This window comes from Eptesicus fuscus, chromosome 10 (assembly GCF_027574615.1).
Source record: "Eptesicus fuscus isolate TK198812 chromosome 10, DD_ASM_mEF_20220401, whole genome shotgun sequence".
Taxonomy (NCBI): Eukaryota; Metazoa; Chordata; class Mammalia; order Chiroptera; family Vespertilionidae; genus Eptesicus; species Eptesicus fuscus.
Window position 1 is genome coordinate 20,195,435 of NC_072482.1, and position 21,104 is coordinate 20,216,538.

The 21,104-nt window shown below is 40.5% G+C and overlaps 1 protein-coding gene across 1 annotated transcript in view; it reads right to left on the reverse strand.

Annotated features, from left to right (window-relative positions):
• PKHD1 (PKHD1 ciliary IPT domain containing fibrocystin/polyductin) overlaps positions 1–21,104 on the reverse strand; it is a 418,502-nt gene that overhangs the window by 226,977 nt on the left and 170,421 nt on the right. The window contains exons 37-43 of the mRNA XM_008157496.3: positions 18,854–19,064; positions 18,286–18,443; positions 15,894–16,085; positions 12,173–12,298; positions 9,715–9,771; positions 8,968–9,098; positions 504–616 (exon numbers count right to left, since the gene is read on the reverse strand). Of these exons, the coding sequence (XP_008155718.2) occupies positions 504–616; positions 8,968–9,098; positions 9,715–9,771; positions 12,173–12,298; positions 15,894–16,085; positions 18,286–18,443; positions 18,854–19,064 (988 nt within the window). The remainder of the gene's footprint in view (positions 1–503; positions 617–8,967; positions 9,099–9,714; positions 9,772–12,172; positions 12,299–15,893; positions 16,086–18,285; positions 18,444–18,853; positions 19,065–21,104) is intronic.

The window sequence follows — 21,104 nt, forward strand, 5'->3', positions numbered from 1 at the left end:
AAGGAACTACTGGACATCGAAATTGGGTCTCAAAAGAACTGTTGGTCCAGGGGGAAGCTCGCTACAGATTGATTCATTTGCCTGTCAGCATAAATATTATTGCTCGTCTCACATTCAGTTCTTATTAGTATATATCTAGTGACATATGATCTCGTTCATCTAGAGGAAATGATGAACAACATAGACTGAGGAACAAGAACAGAACCAGAAGCAAGGAGGCATCGATCGGACTATCGGGCTCAGAGGGAGGATAGAAGAGGGTAGGGGGAGGGAGGGGGAGGGGGAGAGTTCAACCAAAGGACCTGTATGCATGCATATAAGCCTATCCAACGGTTAAGTTCAACAGGGGATTGGGGCATGCGTGGGGAGAGGGGTGGGATGGGAATGGGGGGATGAGGACAAATATGTGACACCTTAATCAATAAAGAAATTAAAAAAAAAAAAAAACAATGCTAAACCATAAGCCTTATACCCAATATTTAGATTAATTTCCATAAAGTTACCTTGTACAAGAATGTGCAACATTCCCAGTGAAGGAGAGAAGTGGAGCTTGTGATGTTCGGTTGGTCACAAGATGGAAAAAGTAGCCAAAACCAGCAGCACACACTGTGTTTCCCTAGGGAAATTAAGGATAATTAAATAATAATTACTACACATACAACAAAGTTAGTGGAAATGAAGACTCATATACCTGCTCATCCTGATTTTTCTTTCACTACCTGCCAAGGTATGTTGACATTTTATGGACTCATCTACTCTTTGCTCACCCATTCCCCATACTCCCCCTGGAAACAAAAATGTTCTCATTCCTCTTCTTCCAGGCAGCACAACCAGACTGTAATTTTCCCACCTCAATAACTGGACTCTTAGGTTACAGTGTCTTTGGAAACGTGCAGTGAGAAATTTATTTACATAATCTAATCCAAGCTCTTTGGTGTATGCAAGCATATACATGTTCCACCAGGAACACCAATGCATGTGGGTGCACACATGCTCACACACAATGCACATAGAACCAAGCAAAGTCAATATGGAAGAAAAAAATGAAATAGGTTGTTTTAAAGACACCAGTCCTTAAGTCCTGCCTCATTCAAGAGGGGGAACCAATACCCCAATGCTCCAATCCCTGGAGGTTGCCTGTCTCTGGGGAAGTGTGAGTAAGGGCCAGCACGAAGACTGGAAGCCTGGCCAGCAGGCAGCAGCCAGGACCTGATGGGGCAGCCGGCACTTCCTGACATGATCAACAGAGCTGTTTCCTTAACTTTAGCTGTTATTCACCGTGGGTCCCAAGGCTTTCTCACCCTGGATATTTGTAGTTAGCCACTCACTCCTCATTTTCTACTCAGTTATGGAACTATTTTCTTCTTTTGTGGACAAGGGACCCATTCCCTTCTGGATTTTGAACATTCCCCAATTTCCTGAGGCCATTTAAAATTCTAAACACATGTTTCATCTACCACATTGTATTCAGCAAAAGTGACTTTTGGGTGCCACTGAATGTGAAGTTGGATTACTATTGAAGATGCTAATGTGACTATAAGGAACCAGGGCCACTGCTAAGACTCCAATTATCTTGAGGTGGCATAGTCTAGAGTGGTGGCTGTCAATCGGATGATTTTGTTCCTCAGGGAGCATTTGGAAGTCTCTAAAAGTTAGAGGGATGCTACTGGCGTTAAGTGAGTTGTGACCAGGGCAGCCTCTCACAACAAAGAATTACATGACCCAAAATGGTGCTACTGACACAGTTGAGAAACCCTGGTCTACAGTCTAGACTGGAAGTATGTACTCCCAAAATAATTCACACCTACTTTCTAGTATCCTATCTCCAAATTTTGATGGAAATACCAACCTAAATATAAAATCATGGTCAATTACAATAAGAATGCTTTGGCAATCTTTACCAGGAGGATATTAATATCTTTTCTTTTTTAAAATGTATCTTTATTGTTGAAAGTATTACATATGTCCCCCTTTTCCCTCATTGATCCCCTCAACCCACCCCCCCCACCACCCCAGGCCTTCACTGCACTATTGTCTGTGTCCAAGGGTTATACATATCTACATATATAATGGAGGGATATGCAAATTTGTCCAGGATGCCATCACATCATGACTGTTCACAGGGTGGGTGGGGCTGGGGGCCGTGGGACGGCACTCTGGGTCTAAGCGCGATTTCACCCCACCCAGGCAGACTCCCCTGCGGCCAACAGCCGAATCCCAATGCTGATCTGGGGTTTACTAAACTTTACTGGAGCTGCTTCCCACACCCCCACCCTCTGCCCCAGGACCATGCTGCCCACAGCAGGGCCCCCCTGCAGCGTCCTGACAGGAGGGTGGCCAGGGAGAGCCGAGTGGGGCGGGGCTGCAGGGAGCCACTGGGGAGGGGCAGGGCCACTGGAGCCATCCTCCAGGGGGCCTGAGGAGAGCCCTGAAGGTAAAGGAAGCTTCTGGGAAGCGGCTGGCCAGGAGCCGAGGCCAGAGGCGGTGGCGGTGGGGGTGGGGGTGGGGGGGGGGCTCTGCAGGTGTGCAGACAGGCCTCCGCCTGAGGGGCAGCTTCTGGGTGAGCCCTCCAGCTTCGGTGAAACGGCCAGCCAGGAGGCGGGCAGCCCAAGGGGCGCAGAGCAGCACCGAGGTGGGGTGCACCAGAGGGGGCTCAGGCCTGGGTAGGGGGCCGGCGGGTGGGGATCTGCCTTGCCCGCGGAGAGCGAGGTTCTGCAGTGGGCACAGTGGGAAATGCCAGCATGGAAGAACACTCAAGCAGAGGAGCACGGACCCGCAGCCCTGAGGCAGGGGTTAAGGGGCAGCGCCACCTCAGTGGAAGGGCACTGCACTGCCGGGTATCCCACTGCGGCGGTTCAGCAAAGCTCCCATCACTACCCAGGCCTCGCTGTGGCCTGGGCACTTGAGAGGCCATGACTCCTGCTCCCACCTTGGCCCAAAAGCAAGCCCATGCCCGTCCCGCCCCACAGCAGCTCACCTGCACGGTGAGTGTGAAGCTTACCACCTGCTCCCCAAAAGGATGGGCAGTAAAGAATAGGGGCGGGGGTGGGCGAGAGGAAAGAATGTGGAGCATTCACGATGAAGAGGTGCTTGAGAAGGAGGCTCAGAAGCCTCACAGGGAGGTATGTTCTGTTTGCCCCGTGGCTGTCCCTTAGGAAAGGCAGAGAGCACAGTTGTGAGGGCTCCCTGCTCGCTGAGTCCAGTTCCACAGCCAACTGGAATTGGCCTCAGCTTCCTGATCTGTAAAATGGATGAAGTGTGTCCCAGTGCCTTCAATGAGCTTTGAGGGCCAATTGAAATACTATATAAAGAAAATGAGGGAAGAAGTGAGAAAGAAAAGGAAGGGCGAGCAACACAAAAGAAAGATGGGAAGGAACCTGTAAACCTATTATCACTTAAATAGGGAATATGGTCAATAGTGTTGTAATGACGGTATGATGCCAGGTGGGTACTAGAAATATCGGGGAACACTATGTAAAGTATATGATTGTCTAACCACTATTCTGTAACTAATATAAAACCTGAAACTAATACAAAATAATATTGAATGTAAAGAAATGAAAATAGGAGTGAAATTTTTATAAATTTCAAAGTTTAAATAAAGGCTGTAAAGGAAGGAAGGGGGAAAATAAAAATAGTGTTTTTCATTTTACCACTTTGTCTTTTCAGTACATGAAAAAGACAGTTGTCTTTATATGGTGCTTTTTTACTTTTCTAAGTCATTATCTCATTTGATGTTCAGGGCAACTTAAAGACAAGATAATTATTCCCTCCATTATTCAAAGAAAGGAAATCTTAGAGTCTGGCCCCAATAATTCAATCATAAAGCCCTTATTGTAAAGCAGGGTTAGTGAAATTTTCTGTGAAGGGTCTATCTATACTAATAAAAGCCTTGGGGGTGATCAGGCCAGCAGGGGAGGGCAGTTGGGGGCGATCAGGTTGGCAGGCAGAATTGGTTAGGGGCAATCAGGCAAGCAGGCAGGTGAGCAGTTAGAAGCCAGCGGTCCCAGATTCTGAGAGGGCTGTCCGAAGGATCCGAGATTGGAGAGGGTGTAGGCTGGGCTGAGGAACACCCCTGCCCCGGGCATGAATTTTGTGCACCGGGCCACTAGTATGCATATAAGTACTTTGGTTAATCTCTTCCTGCCACCCTCAGCCCCACCCCCATTCACTCGTCAGTCTGTTCCATGCTTCTACTTTTCTGGATCTATTTTGTTCATTAGACTCCACATATGAGTGAGATCATGTGATACTTGTCTTTCTCTGATTGACTTATTTCGCTTAGCATAAAGACTCCACAGAAAGAGAAATTAAAAAAAAACACAAACAATTCCATTGCAACAAAAATATAGGATATTAATATCTTTTCAAACAACCAAATCCAGCATTAGGCATTCTTTTTATCTCAATTCTTCCCTCATGCTAGAAAAGAGGACATACACTCATGATTCTTGGCTTCGGGAAGACTTGCTGTCACTAGGTTGGCAAATACAAGTGCCCAATATATCTTCCAAGCCCTCATAGGTACATAAGGAAGTAACGTAGCAGTTGATTTTCAGTTATGATTATACAAATGGCAACTTCCTCATGGAATTACAAACGAAGCTCCACCCTCCACATGGCCAGTACCAAGTGGCTGTGTCTCTGCCATAACTATGAGCCATGGGAAAGACCTGAGTACATAAAAATTGAGGAATAGGAAGCAGGGGCTTCTTAAACACCACCTTTTCTGAAAGTATTTCAACAATAAGACAGAGGCTGGAAGTAATTATCTCCCTTGGACATACACCTCGATTTCATTACCAGTGAAATGCTAGTTCATGGCTCAGACTTACCCAGGAGGTAAGATTCAAACATTTAAAGAATATTTTACCCAAGATTCAAACATTTAAAGAATATTTTGCAAGGGCTACATCCTTATTCATCACCTTTGCCAGACAAGTGCACACAGAGCACATATGTTGAGCAAATGAATAGATTTGTTGCTTCATCTGCCCTAGTGTCATTAGTATTTATGCAGTACCTGGGTGATTGTATATAATGCTTTCCAAGTGCATTCATAGATGGGCAGGATATTCCAACTTCAGTCTTCTGTTAGCCGATAAAGAGCAGTTTTCTTATAAAAGAAGCACTTGAACAGTCGGATCACATTGCTTCCCAGCCCTTTTCACTCTCCATTGCAATTGGCTATGCTACAAATGATTCATGAGGAAATCCACATATTTATGCAGGCAGCCGGCGGCTTGTGGGGAAGAGTTTAAGGCAAGCAGGGAATTTTGTGTGGAAATCAATTTTTTGCGGAAGTCACTGTATTATGGACATTCAAGCAAGAGAAATTCCAGAGAGAAATTAACTGCTCAAGTAAGACAGCTCCTTGAGGTGTGTATCTATAGTTACTAGAAAAAAAAAGTGAGTTAACCCTTCAGGCAGCTCTTAAATATACATTAGCTATTGAGTGGGGAAAGCGAGAGAACTGAAACTGGGCCTTTAAATACAGAATTCCTTACAAAATTGATTCACAAACCAGAACAAATTCCCCTCAAATTAAATGGGTGTTTCCAAAGGGTTTGTTTTCAGGGTTTTCCTGTGGGGTATCCTAAACAAGAGTCTGGTCATAGGAAATTTCCAACACCACCATAAGCATGGGTACTTGGAGCTCTGGAGGTAAGCAGGCCCTCTCTAGCCTGAGGTTGACCGCAGAGCTGGAGCCTCTGGGCAGATAACAAGAAATCCCTAGAAGGAGTAGAAGATGCAGATGCTGGAGCTGTCAAGGGAAGGCAGCTGGAAACGGAGTGCTCCAAGAGCTACAGGTGAGGCATGTGAAACCATCACCAAACCATTTCTGGAAAGCACAAAAAAGGCCCGTCTAAGGAGTGTACAGAGGAATATCACAAGTCCCCAGGAGACTCAGGAATATCACGCTTGAGTCTCACTAGCAAGAAAGCACACAGCTCAGGTTTTGCTTCTCCCTGGACTTGGTGTAGCTGCAGCCTGGGCAGGGAAGCAGGGAGACCACTTGTGGCTATGAGAACTAAAAAGGAATATTCACACTTGAAATTCCCTTGCACCACACAGGGTTGAAGGGGAATCAACTGTAAAGGTGATCAAAGAAAATTCTGTGTGCTGTGGCTATGTGTTTGTTCCTAGATTCTGAGAGTAATATCCAACCACAAACCTATTGCAGAGACTTAAGAATTAACTTTGTTCACTGCCTGCCCACCAGGCCAGATATTTCAAAGTCAGACTCAGGTATGTGGGAGAGAGTTCAGGCTTTCAGGGTTGGTTGCCCAGGCATTAGGAATAGGTCCATCTCTTCAAATCTAAACAAGGGCTTTAGTTTAGTTTATAGTATTGTCCCAATGTCAATTTCTTGATTTTGCCATTGATCTATGGTGATGGTCACGGTTACATTATCATTGGGGGCAAACTAGGTGACGGTCACGCAGGAATGCTGTGTTGTATTTTTGCACCATTTTCTGAATATAAAATTATTTCAGAATTGGAAGTTTGAAATGGAAAAACCCTAATTAATGACAGTAATACCTGGCTTTAAAAAAATATTTTGCCAGACTTTAAGAAAACTGAAAAATAAGACAGGCGGAGGGGTAAAATAACTCTAAGCACACATAAGGCTTGACTTCATTCTCTTAAGGGTCAGTGTGACTCTAATCCCCTCACATAGAGAAACATCAACTCACCACCCATACAACAGTTCCTCAGAACAAGGAATGCATCTTGAATATCAGAACAACCATGGAAGAAGGTAGTATTGTTTTACCACATCTCTTGCTGTTCCACATATCACACACACACACACACACACACACACACACACACCCCACATTGTACTGTTATGGTAGCCTATTATTATCCCTTTGGAATAAAGGTGTATTTCTAAAATATATTTTAATGTACTCTCTGTATTTTCCACATAGGGCACACTTGGTAAACACTAACTTACTGTTTGCTCAATAACTACAATAACCTTCATTGGCCCAAAAGGTCAACAGAAGTTCATAATTTTTAGGTGTTGCCATGTATGTCAGTTACCAACTAAATCCTTAGTAATAGCTCATTCCAGACCATAGAATACAAAAGAGACAGCATAACAGAATACCAGTGGCACAGCTGAGAAATTGAAGTGGACTGTGCAGCATTTAACACTGAGAGATGAGTCCCACAGGGTATAAATGTTGCCACAGATTAAACGTCTTATTTTTCAGACATCAAAATGATTGCGGGATCTTGGAATCTATTCCTTACTTTCCTCTTTCTTCCCCCCTCACTCTTTGATTATGTAATTATTCCTATATTCATTCATTCATTCACTCATTATATTTAATTCATTTGTATTGAGGAACTATTGTGTTTCAAACTTTGTGTTGGGATCTAGAAGCTAATAAGCTAATGAAAAGAGAACTACAGAATTTTAAGGCATTGAAGAAAATGTCAGGAACACACCTGATGACTATACTTACTCAATCTACACTACCGGCTTAAACTGAAAACTCATTCTCAAAATATGTGCATTATACTGTTTTAAATTTTGTAAAGTGGACATAAGAGAAAGAAAGTAAAGGAATGGAAATGAAAGTCATTTAATGGAGAACTAACAACTTGTTTTGCCTACGTTTTTCTATTGCTGACTGAGCATTGTTTCACAGGGCAGAATGCAAACACTCAGGGGACCTATCAGCTTCTTAGATGGCCCTCTAGCTCTCTGCACCTATAGACCTACAGCCAGTTCTGTTCTTCTTGGGGTTGACTAGTGGTCAAGACACCTGCCCAGGAGACAACATACTACCCAATGAAGCAAAGTCAAATGGACAGAACCCCTGGCATCCAATATAGGATTTGGAATCCAAGATGAGCTGGGAAACCCTGAGAGTCTTTATCTCTAGATATTTTAATGCAGTTAAAAAATAAAAAAAAAAAAAAAAAAGATGCTGCTACCCAAGAAAGTCTGCAGAAATATGGTTCTTTAGGCTCCAAAGCTTGCTGGCATAGCTGCGCAACTGGACCTGTAATCACCAACAAGTTAAATGCTGCTCTAATTGCTTTGGGTCTAAAGTTTGCTTTCCTTCAACCCATGCAGTTCTGTGTCCTTTCTCACCGGCATATTAGCTGCCCCCATTAGGTACCCAAAATGGTGTGTAAGTGCTGTGCTTAGGGAAAAAATGTAATTAAGAGTCTGGAGGAGGGTTGTGGAGGTAACTATGACTTTTTTTAGGGGTTATTCAGCTTAAAGTAATTGAAAACAGATGGTCAGAGAGAGACAGAGGCATTCATCTCTCAGTTCCTCAGAAACCTGGCATAATTGTGACGATACAGTAGAGGCGCAGAGGTGTGTCCTGGAAGAGTGGGATACCCATGGGATAAAATCATTGGAAACGGGGAAACTAAATATCCTTCCCACTACTCTGACACAATTCTTCATTCATAGACTCTTGGTTAAACTGTACTAGAAAATTTAATTTCTTAACATGTTCAGAGAAATTTATCAATAAAAAGTAATAAGTTGTACTAAATAATGGGATAAAAAATCTTGTCCATCAGAGTACACTTCATTCATCCTGGAATCTGACATGACTTCTACACCTCCTGACTTCACTGACCCTCAGTTTTGAACATTCTTAAAGGGCAATAATATGACCATATGAGTTTAGTAAGATAGTAAAGATTAAATAGGTAATTAATACTGGAATTGAGACAAAAAGCGGCACTTCAGCGTATAGCTCAGGAAGATATGTTGGTATTTATTTAAGTAACCAGAAAAGAATCAGCATCTACTTTGCTTGATCCATATAGATATTGATAGGAACTGATAGCATTCATAGGAACTCTGAGAAATGATTACAGTTATCCTAAAGCACTTGCTTAACACAAAATCATAGTTCCTGAATACCAATATGCAGCAAGTAAACATTTTACACCATACCACTGATGACGCAACTGCAAACAACTTACCTCTATAACATTGGTGGGGTTGCGGATATAGACACCAGATGGTGTTAACATTTCAGGACTGGAGAGTCCCTCAGCACCAGAAACACTGATGATCACATTGTTTCTTACTATATTTCCTTGTTCTGACCTGTCTAATTTAAGAAAAGATAAATTAAAGCATTGCAACTCAGAAACATAATTAAAAGTTATATAACCCAACACTCATATTTCTACTAGTACACATTATAATTCCCTTAATACAGATATACGTACATATACTCATTTATATATACTAGAGGCCCAGTGCACAGATTTGTGTACTGGTGGGATCCCTTGGCCTGGCCTGCAGGGATTGGGCCAAAACTGGCTCTCCGACATCCCCCCGAGGGGTCCCAGATTGTGAAAGGGCAGTTCTCAGGTGACACATCCCAGAATCGGGCTCCCTCCTTTCTGGTTCCGGGTGCGTCACCAGAGAACCACAGATGCCAAGTCACCACAGCTTGGCAGCTCCTGCATTCAGCATTTGCCCTCTTGTGGTCAGTGTACATCATAGCTACTCGTCAGAGCATCTGCCCCCTGGTGGTCATTGTGCATCGTAGCTACTGGTCAGCCAGTCAACCAGTCACTTAGGCTTTTATATATAGATACAAAACATTTATTATACTCAACGAATTTAAGCTATCTAGCATTCTTTTATCAGGCCTGTCTATAAAATATCTGACAACTTAAATGAATTGTAATAGATTTTAAACCACTTTGCATATTTACCATTTTTTCTTCCAAGAATAGCCTCCCAAGGGATATATCTTGTCTCCATGTGTGTACCTGGGGACAAAAGATCATGTTACCTCAGCACATGTCAGGCCAGCCAGGAAAAAGAGGGACAGTGTAATACTATTTCTTCTTTGGGGTGTGGCTTGTTTTGATTTTGTTTTTGTGTTTTTATCTATGAACCAAAGAGATATAGATTATATGGACTTTTTAGTTCTAGAGCAGTGGTCGGCAAACTCATTAGTCAATACAGCCAAATATCAACAGTACAATGATTGAAATTTCTTTTGAGAGCCGAAAACCGACTTCTGCGCATGCGCCACGAAGTTTCAATCACACTGTACATGCACGCCCACATGTGGTATTTTGTGGAAGAGCCACACTCAAGGGGCCAAAGAGCCGCATGTGACTCGCGAGCTGCAGTTTGCAGACCACTGTTCTAGAGTATCATGGATCAGAAGTTCACTTTAAATTTTAAAAAGAACAAAGACCTACTATTTTACTTCTTAGCCATAGTCTAAGTGATTGTCTCCAGTTAAATGCCACATCCCTTTGTGTCAGCTCCAGACCTATCTCTAGCTGTTCAAATGGGCCACCAGCTATCTACATGCCCCTCCCTTTCCCTGGAAGATCTGAAATATCCTGGAGAAACAGGCTGGAGAGTACCAGACAGGTGTGAGCTGGGACCCTCACACCCAAACCACAAAGATCTGGAATAGAACAAAATAAAAGCATGGACTATGCTATAGAAAGAAGTAGATTAACCACTTGAGTGGCATCAATAGAAAAAAGGCCCAAAGATACCCAGCCTCACAGACTCCCTCTTTTCTAGCTCTTTAGGTATCTGGGCTTCCATGTCATTTATGAGTCTGGATCTCCAAACTGGTTTTGCATGAATTGAGTACTTTATCTATAAGGCACTAATCAACAAATATTCTAATTCCGTCACCTACACTACAATAGATATCAAGAGCAGCCAATTCACAATATCAAGCACTAAATGTAAAATTCCTCCTGCAGGTTTTCTTCCTTGCCTAGTTAATGTCTAATCCATATATTTGTTTTCTCCTAAGATAATATTGTTAGGGTTCCTTCCTGAATTTTTGCTCCAAGTTTCAGCAAAGTTTTCCCTTACATGGATAAAAATAAGGATAAGCAAAATTAATCCTCCATCTGTTGGTCTGACTGGCCTGTAGCTGTCCTTTTTCAATTAAAAGATTTTCCTGCACCTGGTCACTTTTTTTGTCCAAAGCTCTTTGCCTTTTAGAGCTCGGATATGTTTTAAAGCAAGTTTATATGATCCACATTTTCTCACTAGTTTCCCTCTCAGGATTGGACCCTTTTTAGCTTTTGTCTTTAACAGATTGCTCTTAAATGAAACATGCACATTTTCCCACTAATGGTATCACAGAATTAATTTAAATATAAAGCACTATTTAGCAAATACAGTTCTAATTTTACTTTCAGTGAAAACCTCGACTTTCTTTTTTATTCTGATGTAACCAAAGATTCTTTGTTCATTAATTCATTCATTTATTTCAACAAATATAGCTATTGACGCACTAGTTAATGTGCTAAATGCTAAGGAAACAGTATTCACATGAAATATGATGGTAAAACAGACATTAATTTGATTATTTGAAACATGATATGTAATTTTAATCAATCAATAATGATGGGTGCTAAAAAAACTTAAACACAGAACCTTGCAAAAAAGAATAAGTCATATGAATAGAGGAGGGGAAGCTTCTTTGGAAAGAATTAGAATAAAATAGATCAGTGTAGCTAAAGTACAGAGAGAAAAAGGTCAAGACAAAAGGCAAAATTGGGGAGGGAGTCCTTTAAGCTAGGTTAAGGATTTTGGATTGTATTCTAATGGCAATAAGAAACTCTTAAATGGTTTTAAGGAGAGAAATGATATAATGCAATCTGAAATTTTAAACCATAATTGTGTGTTCTGCAAGGGGAATAAATTTAAGAAGAAAAAAAATGGATATAGGTGACCAATTAGAAGGTTTTGAAACATGGGCTTTTTCAACAAGTCACAGGAGCAACTAAGAACAGAATTCAAGATTTTTAACTCCTTGTCCATCAACCAGACTTGACATTCCATGAGATGCTACAAAAACATATTTATATGACATATTTATTTGAATTTATTGTGAAAATTGCTGACAGTAAGTCTTAAAACTGCCCATTGTATAATTACTAACTTGTACTAAAATATCACCTTTAAATGATATGTTTTCTATTGGTAAAGCTTAGTTAGTCAATCACTAATAACTATATTTAGAATTTTTAACTATGACTTTTTAGACATTTAACTATGGTTTATTTCTAATGAGCAAAGGCTAAAGTTTTTATAAATTAGAAATTCAAACTTTGGGATAATGCCTTTTGAAATACTGTGTGTCTTACTCAAAAATACCAAATGTAACAAGCTCGTGTCACTTACCCACCAGCAGTGCATGGCCTAAAATATCGTAGAACACATTACTATCCACCTTCAGGCCCAAGGTCCCGGACATGCTGAGGCCTCGGCTGAAGGAGCCCCACACGGTGCAGCCCTGTATGTAGGAATCTGAGTAGCAAAGAGTAAGGTAACAATTAGAAGGGAATCTGAACGGCTCCCCAGATTTCGATCTCTTTGGAGATCATCTCCAAAGCAAGCTATAATATAACTAAGAACATTCTCCCACAATGATGAAATTGAGGAAATGAGGATTTGGAATTAGAAATCAAAATTTTAAAATGGGCAATTCTACAAGGATAAGCAGGGTAAAGTCCAAGGGTCAAATGTTAGAAAGGAGAAACATCTGAGAAAGAAGACAGTATGGCCAAACCACAAAAGAAAGCATGGCTGTCAAGATTTCCATTGGCCATCATCTTTGGTAGTTACTCTTCTTACAATATGGTGGACAGCAGCTAAAGAGAAGTTAAGGGCCATGTGAAGACTACTGTTATGGACCAACCCTGATCTTTCAAAATTGCATCTGCATGAAGAGATGTAGTCATTATTTCTTAAGCTATGAAGTAATACTTTTAACTTGCTGGGCAATAATTAACTTGTTGGCCTAAGATTGCCAGAGAGTCTCTTTAAAAAAATTAAATTTATATGGGTAACATTGGTAAATAACATTATATAATTTTCATGTGTACACAATTATAAATTGACATCAGCAAAGCCAGAGGTTGACGTGAGGATCACAACTCTGACAGTTGCATATGGCTGGTTTCTGAAGCTGAAGGGGAGGTACCCTAACTATGGTAAAATGAAATGGCATTTAGGAAACTCATCACAGTGGCACCATGGGTATATTTTATGGCCCCTAAATCAACTTATGTGAACTGGCTCAACGATGAATAAATATTATATATTTCAGGAATTGTGCATTGTGCTGGAGATATAAAGATGAATAAAACTAAATAAATTCAGTAAAGTGATTTAGGGTCGACCTATGAACCGGGAAGTCCCAGTTCAATTCCCAGTTGTGGGCTCCATCCCCAGTGTGGGGCGTGTAGGAGGCAGCCAATCAATGATTCCCTCTCATCATTAATGTTTCGGTCTCTCTTTCCCTCTCCCTTCCTCTCTGAAATCAATAAAAATATATTTTAAAAAATAATAAATTTTTCACTATCTGATAGAGGAAACTCACATTAAAATAGTAAAAATATACCATTTGGATAAATAAATTATAAATCCTTTAAAAATTAGTTTTTTATTATTTCTAGGTAGTGAGAGACATATCAATGTTTAGAGTAAAGGTTAGCTAGCCAATTAGAAAAATTACTTTGGTTAATGGAATAATTTGACTTTTGAATTGGGACTACCCAGAAAATTCTCAACTATAATGTCTCCATAGGTGGATGGTCTCCACCTTCCCTTTGAGCTCAGCTCCCCTGGTACTAGGTGTTCTCACATCACTCACCGAAAGTTAACCCATCCTATCCACTTATACAGAAAACTCTGCTGCTGCAGACTTACCCTGACTCTAAATTACCATAGTATCGCTACATCTGAACAACCAGTAAGTACTAATGTGTTTATAGAGCTAATATGGGTAAAATTTGGGGATTGGTAAACCTTTAAAAGTAGCAAGCATGCAAGAATTCCAGCACCTTCTAACTCTAGTGGCTGGGGGCAATTGCCCAATGGGTCATGAGGGCCTTTGGGGCATGAAACAATAAAAGATATTTGGCAAGCATGCCAAAAGTTTATAACCTCTGATTAATATGATGTCCCTTCCTCGGACAAACATTTGCATTTTAACAGAGATCTACAGGGAATAATGTATTAACTTAATGGTTTTTCAAACATTTTTTAATAACTGAACCTAGCCTATATAATAAAAGCCTAATATGCAAATTGTCCCCTCGGGAGTTCGACCAGGAGTTTGACTGCTCGCTATGATGTGCACTGACCACCAGGAGGCAGCATGGAACATGGCAGGCATCAGCGACACGGTGCTGGCAGCAGGCGGTAATGGAGGTGCTGCCGGCCCTGATGGGCCCTGAGGAGAGCAGGACTGCGGCAGGATGGTGAAGCAGGTGAGGGGGCGGCGCCATGCCAAGGCGGGGTGCCAGGCGGGGCTGAGAGGCTGGGGGCACAAGCTGGGGCTGTGAGCCTGGAGGCACGAGCTGGGGCCTGATCCCCACAGGTCACCCCAAGGGTCCCCACCCATGCACGAATTCATGCACTGGGCCTCTAGTTTTCAAATAAAAGCTAATAAATAAAAATAGATACATGTGCAGCTACTCTGAAGCAGAGGTTAGAGCAGGCAGATTAAGTAAATTTTTTAGCAAGGGGGGGTTTTAATTATGTGCAATTGATAACACATATGTGACTGCTATCCTTATTTATATTGGAGCTGGCCCCCACATCAAATATTCTGCATCCTTATAAGCACCAGGAGACCAAAAGAGAGAGAGAGAGAGAGAGAGAGAAGGGCACAAAGATACTGATCATTTGTTCAGATGTACTAGGGAAATAGCCATGTTAGGAATCATACCCCTAAGTGAATGTCAAAAATAAATAAATAAGGTAGAAGAGATAATTAGAATAAATTAGAACATTAGAATAAATAGACATTCTTAACGTCCAAGTTAATTTGAAATTAGAAAAAAAAATGCTGCTATTAGTTAGCCAGGATTCTGCCTCCAATGACCTTAAAGATTACTCTGTCATTGCCTGTTGAAATCCTAGCATTTTTATTTTTATTTTTATTTTTATTAAATACTAGCATTTTTAAGGCCCACCTGAAGCCCTCAACATATCCTAATGTTCTTTGTCAGGCACCACCCCTAGAGCACCTCCCTTTCCAAGGAAGGCAAAGCTTGAATGTATGGATCTTGGAGGTGCTGAGGGGTCAGAAGGACAACTCAGAAGGGAAGCTTCTGTCCTCATTACTCAGCATCTGTACTCTAATTCTCTGACTCTCTGCATGTCAGCTTCTGGCACTGGGCTTTTGTCCTGGATGCTCCACTTTTGATTTCAGAACCTTCATCAGTACATGTGACAATATTCTTCTTTTCTGATTCTAATCTTGTTTTTCACTTTGTGATTCCCACCTTCATTTGATTTTTCCTGCTCCCTTTCTATCTCTTCAGCTCTGGCCAAGATCTGCACGCTCTGCCTGCGCCTGCTCTACGTTCCCAGGAAAAGCGCCTGGTTCTCAGCCCATTCTCCCATATTTTTCTAGGAAGAGGATTCCTCTAAGTTAGTACAACTTCACAGGGAATTGCTCCCTGCTGTGCTGGACTGCCATAGTATTGATGATTTACACTATGCAATGTCAATTTGCCTGTAATTGCAGATTTACAATGTGGATCATGTGGTTCACTCCATATCTGTTGTACCTATAGTCATGTTCCTCAAAGTATATTCCTTGGAACACTTGTTCCAGAATCCTAAGGCTTACTTATGAAAAATTCAGATTCCTAGGGCCACCTTAGACCAGAATTTGTCTTGATAGGATCCATAACGCTGAATTTTAATAAGCTCCTTAAGGGATTTTTTTAGGCATACTAAAGTTTGAGAAACATAGATCTAGAGTATAATTATCCATCTCTGACCCCCCCACATCCACACATCACCTATCATTTGACCTTTGGCATGTAGTGCCTTGAACATGGGATAAGAAATGAAAATGAGGAATCGTAGACCTGGAACCCATTACCTCTCATAGCTCCCACCAGAGTTAGGGAGCTCAGATGCTTATGGAAAGCTTGCCCCAAGTTCTTGAACTGCACTCCCTGCAACTGTACCCGGCTGGACTCCTCTGGGAAGGACTGAATGATGACTCTGGCCCCCAGGTCCCTGGATCCCAGCATCTTCTCACTCTTGGAGTACAAACAGTGCTGCAAATTACCTGAAATACAGAATGCAGTGTGACACACATAAGCCTATCTCCCAGTTTGAAATATTATTATTTCACTTAATAATCTTATTTTACCTTGATTCTCCTTTTTTGATTATTAATTAAACCATCCAATAACGAGGACACAATGGTGCATTCACTCTATTATTTCCAGAAGCCCCCAACCCCAAATCAATTACCTTAATTACTGTCACAAAGAGGCTGACTATGGCCCACAAATTCAACCAAAATAGATGTTTATTTCAACCCAAAAGACCAGCTGGAGCAAGTGTGTAATAAAATGACCTTCTCTTGGTTTATAACTGCAGGGAACAAGATGTAAATACTGAATGTAATTGTGGCTCTTTTTAGTCTTAAACTGTCCAGTGGGCTTCCCCTTTACTTTGCTGCTCTCTAGTTTGGTGACAACAATAATGCCACTGCAGAAATAGCCAAGGGCTCTAGCCCCTGCACCAATACCTCCTTCCCAGAGAGGACAGCAAATTGCATGGACATAGTACACACAGATAGCATTGTTACAAAGTGTGGTCACCTCAGGATCCAGGACTCTTTCTATTGACATATGGCATGTGGTGGTGGTGTAAACTAAAAAACCATCTCCTGAATTGATTCTTTATTGTCCATGTTAACAAACCAAAGAAGAAGTGCTACTAAATACAAAACGATGTACCAATCCACAGTAAATAATCCATAGTCAATTACAAAGTCCCGTCACTCGTTAACACCAAGAGAATGAATATATAAGAGGTAAATGAAGAGCTGTTTTATATGCTTGTGATTTATCACAATTTTGATGGTGTTAGTGGTCCCTAAAATATTTAAATGGTCAGGACTCGTATTATTGTGTTTAGCTACCTCATTCCCAGATGTCAGTCCCACAGAAAGAAGAGGTGAGTGACATATGTTTTTAGCGAAGCTATGAATTCTGTTTTACTTTGAGAATTTTTTAGTAATATTAAAGAGTTGTGCTGAAATCAGGGAATTTTTTTCCCATTAGAAGCTAACAGCTTTATCATGACCTAAACCCAGATGCATGGTCTCACTTGCAAGATGATCAAATGCAATGTTTTGCACAATTTGATCTGAGAATACCTGTATGAGAAATCCTACAGTGTTTTGAAAAGAATTCAGATCTCAATTCAGCAGAATTATTAAAGTTGGTAGTCAACGGATTCTAACCCACTGCATCCAAACATTTTACAGAATGACACATTTGTGAGCTAAGACTGAGGTGGTGGGTGGTAGGGTCCATGTCCCTCTCTCCCGACCACATCCTAATGTTATAGCCACATGTGTCTATATGTAGATGTGACTCAAATCTTTAACTCCATCTGACATTTCTTCCAGGCTCTGGACACTACCAGATATTTCAACTCTGATGCTGGCCTGGCATCTCAGTCTCGACATGAACAAAATTAAACTCACAACTTCCACCCTCCCACCCCAAAATCTGTTCCTGTTCCCATCTCAATAAATAGCCTCATCATCCATCCAGGGCTCATGCCTGGGAGTCATCCTTGACACCCACACCATCCTGAACCAAAGTTGACAAATGGTATCTTCACAACATGTGAAAGCCTCGTAATCTACAGCCTGAGAAACCAAAACATAACCTACTAAACTAGCCATCCCTGAAATAGATGTTTAATAGGCACATCAGTGTGATCCAGTGCCTGTTATTCTTCTAGAAGATAAATTGACTTTTTAACCACTTACTTAAAGTATGTGGTTATCACTCAGAAAACAAACTCCAAAAGTGGAGGTGGAGGTGACGGAAGAGGCCAACAAGCTCAATCAGTAAGAATGTGCTGCCTGGATTCACGACTTGTGCATTGAACAGTTTTCCTGAGAATTTTAGAAAGTGCTTGGAATCAGAGTTAAGACTACAATATAACCTCAACCCTCAAAATTTAATTCAACTCTCCAGATTTAATTATTTAACATTTTCTTTTCCAAAAGAAACAGTTCATTACTCAAGTGGATAATGTTGTCTATCTCTTTCACAAGGTTGTCGAGGGCAAGAAATGAAATGACAATTTATCAAGAGCATTCTGAAAACTACAGAATATTATGCACATGCAAAGGTTAAGGTTTTATTCTATTTTGAAAGAAGTCAGCACTGCCACATATCATTCGACAGTAAGGACATTCTTTATCACTCGTTGAAACTCCCAACAAAATACTTCTCTACCTTCTGAAGTGTTAGCCTCCTGGCATGAAGCAAGGAACTTTGTCCTCTCACTGGTGAGATTTCCTCGTATGATAATCCTCCTGCTGAGCAGGGCCACTGTGGCCTTTAGAATATGGTGCTCTCCAGCTAACCAATTCTCTGTGAAGTTGTGAGAATACCTTTCAAAAAAAAAGAAAGAAAGAAAAAGACACATCTGTAGACACCACTCTGAATCTTATCAGGAATAGTAAGCTACTAGGTTCACATAATACCCTATTTGGCGGTCTATTTCTTTAGAAACTCAAATATAAAAGAGTGAACTATTCGCACAAGTAAGTGAAAATTAGGAAACTATGATGACTATTGCTCTGACCATCTAACATGGGAGTTCTAGAGTTTTACAAGAAAAACTTATTTAAGAAATATAAATCTTCAAAAGAGCACATGCTTTGTAATTTTTCTTGTCAAAACACCTAACATTGTTTAGTGAAAAATACATCACTGAAAGACCAAAAAAAATGTCCAGACACCAGCACAGTTAAGACCTCATCTTCTTCCATCTAAATGTACCCAAGCTGTCACGCAGTACCTCAAGGGTGATCTCAGATAGAGGTCTGCATTGTGCACAGTTTCCACAATGACAATCTCTTCCATGGGTTTGGCACCTTCAACACCCATTCCACTGATGATGACAACTTCATCCCCAGAGTGCCAGTCCACAGCATCTTCTAGAGCCAACACCGTGTCCCGGGCAGAGGCAGCTGCTCGAAGATGAGTGACAATTACTTCTGGTAGTGAACCTAAAGCAGTGGGAGGAAATGTGCCTTCAGACATTCAAATAGTTAATACAAATGTGGTATTACTCAGCCAAAGAGTCTTGTGAACAAACAGCCTGCAAAAGTTAAGTTTCAGACTCAATAAGCACCAATGCCTTCACTTTTTAGTTGTTGTTGTTGTTGTTTAATCTGTCACATGGCAGCAATAAAAGTAATCCAGGATTGAGAATGGCATGATACAAAAAAACACAGGAATTGGAGTCAGACTTAAAACTGAATTACAATATTGCCATATTCTAACCATGTTCCTTTGGGTAATAAACTCAACAGTGGGCTTCAGTTTCCTCAGTTATAAAGCAGAAGTAGAAAGGCCTTCCCCCATAAGGTTTTAGGAGGATTAAATAAAATAATATTCATGAAACATGTGGTTTGGATCTTATCACATAATAGACCTTCAATACTCTGTGCTTTGAGTATGTAATTTTACCACCTATTTCTTATTCTAAATAAAAACAGATAGCTATTCATACTGAATTTCTAATCTGAAGACTTCAACTCACTTTACAAATAGTGTTAGTGTTACAAAGTCAAAATTATCTCAGATTGTTCTGAACCATGGTGAATTAAATGATCTTTTCAAACTCTAAAATTGGGTGGATTCCACAGAAGATTTCTATGCAAAATTGAAGGGTAGCTTTGTCTCTAGGTACCTTGGTTTCTGTTAGAGTCCACAACATCCATCAGATCCTCCGATGCCAGTATGCTACTCCTTTACTGTCTAAGATTTAAGAAGGTAGTCTGTCTCCCAGTTTACTCTGGCCTTTTCCAGCAAGGGTCAAGGCAAAAAAATGTTCAAGACATTATCTGAAGCAATACTTCAGAAAATACATGGCTAACTCCCAACTCCTTCTTCTTTCCTTAGTACATTTCCTTCCTCCTTTGTAATAGATCATAATTTACCTTTAGCCCACAGCAACTTCCTGTCCTCCCCTATTCCACTACAGTAATATAATAATAATTGAATCGCTAACTACAGGGATGGCCAACAATAAATCACTTTCAAATCATTTTAGACTTTCCTCTTTATTTATTTGTCTGTGTATGTATGGGCACTTGCACCAATAATGTTGTTTTAGGCTTATAAAGGTCTCTGGGTTAATGATGTAATTTCTGAAGTTTACTTGGGCAATAATTTTATCTTAAAAAACATTTAGAGTCCAAAATGTCTAATTATAGGGCAGGTAAAAATTAAGACATAAATCATCCCAAAAGAAAATAATTTTAATTTTGTTCCTTGTTTGTTTTAACCTTTGGGAACAACAAAATTAAAGTTTATTTATAGGTATATGCACATATATGTGGATTTCTATGATTGGTTCTTCAATGTTTGCACAGAAAAATCTCTAAAGAGCAAAGAAAGTGTTTATCAAAGGCAAAATGCTATTAAAATCTGTGATCAATTGTTCACAATATTCAATATGCAACAAACACCTACTATGCACCTACCAACATGCAAGCTATTCATGGAAGAACCAAGAGTAGGGACAACAAAAATATTTCTCAACTAATCATTCTTAATCAAATGAATAAAAAAATCAGAGAATCTTTGAAGTGCATTTTTCATTATTAACATAAATTTATGTCCTTTCAAATGTTGACAGAGCCTCTATAATACAGTATAATTATTTCAGAATTTACTCACTCTTGTAAAAAAAATATGATGAAAACATCGAGCCTGCATGCTTCACGGTTACCAGTTGTATTTCTAGCTATGTAGGAGATAGCTATTATCATCATCTCAAATTTGAGAATGTCAAAATTATGATAATCAGTTTGAGCTAGATTCTCTACATCTAGCTTTTGTTCTTCTGGCTATTTTAAACTTTGCTAAGGTATTTTAATCGCATCCCTTCTTTGTCACTTAACCTACAGCATCTGCCTACAGTACTCAGGTTCAAAGCACCAAATTCTCTTCCTGACTTTTAAGATTCTCCATAATTTTACTCTACTGTATGGTCTCTGACTCCCTAATTAAGTCTCCATTCCAGGAAGCCCAGTCTCATT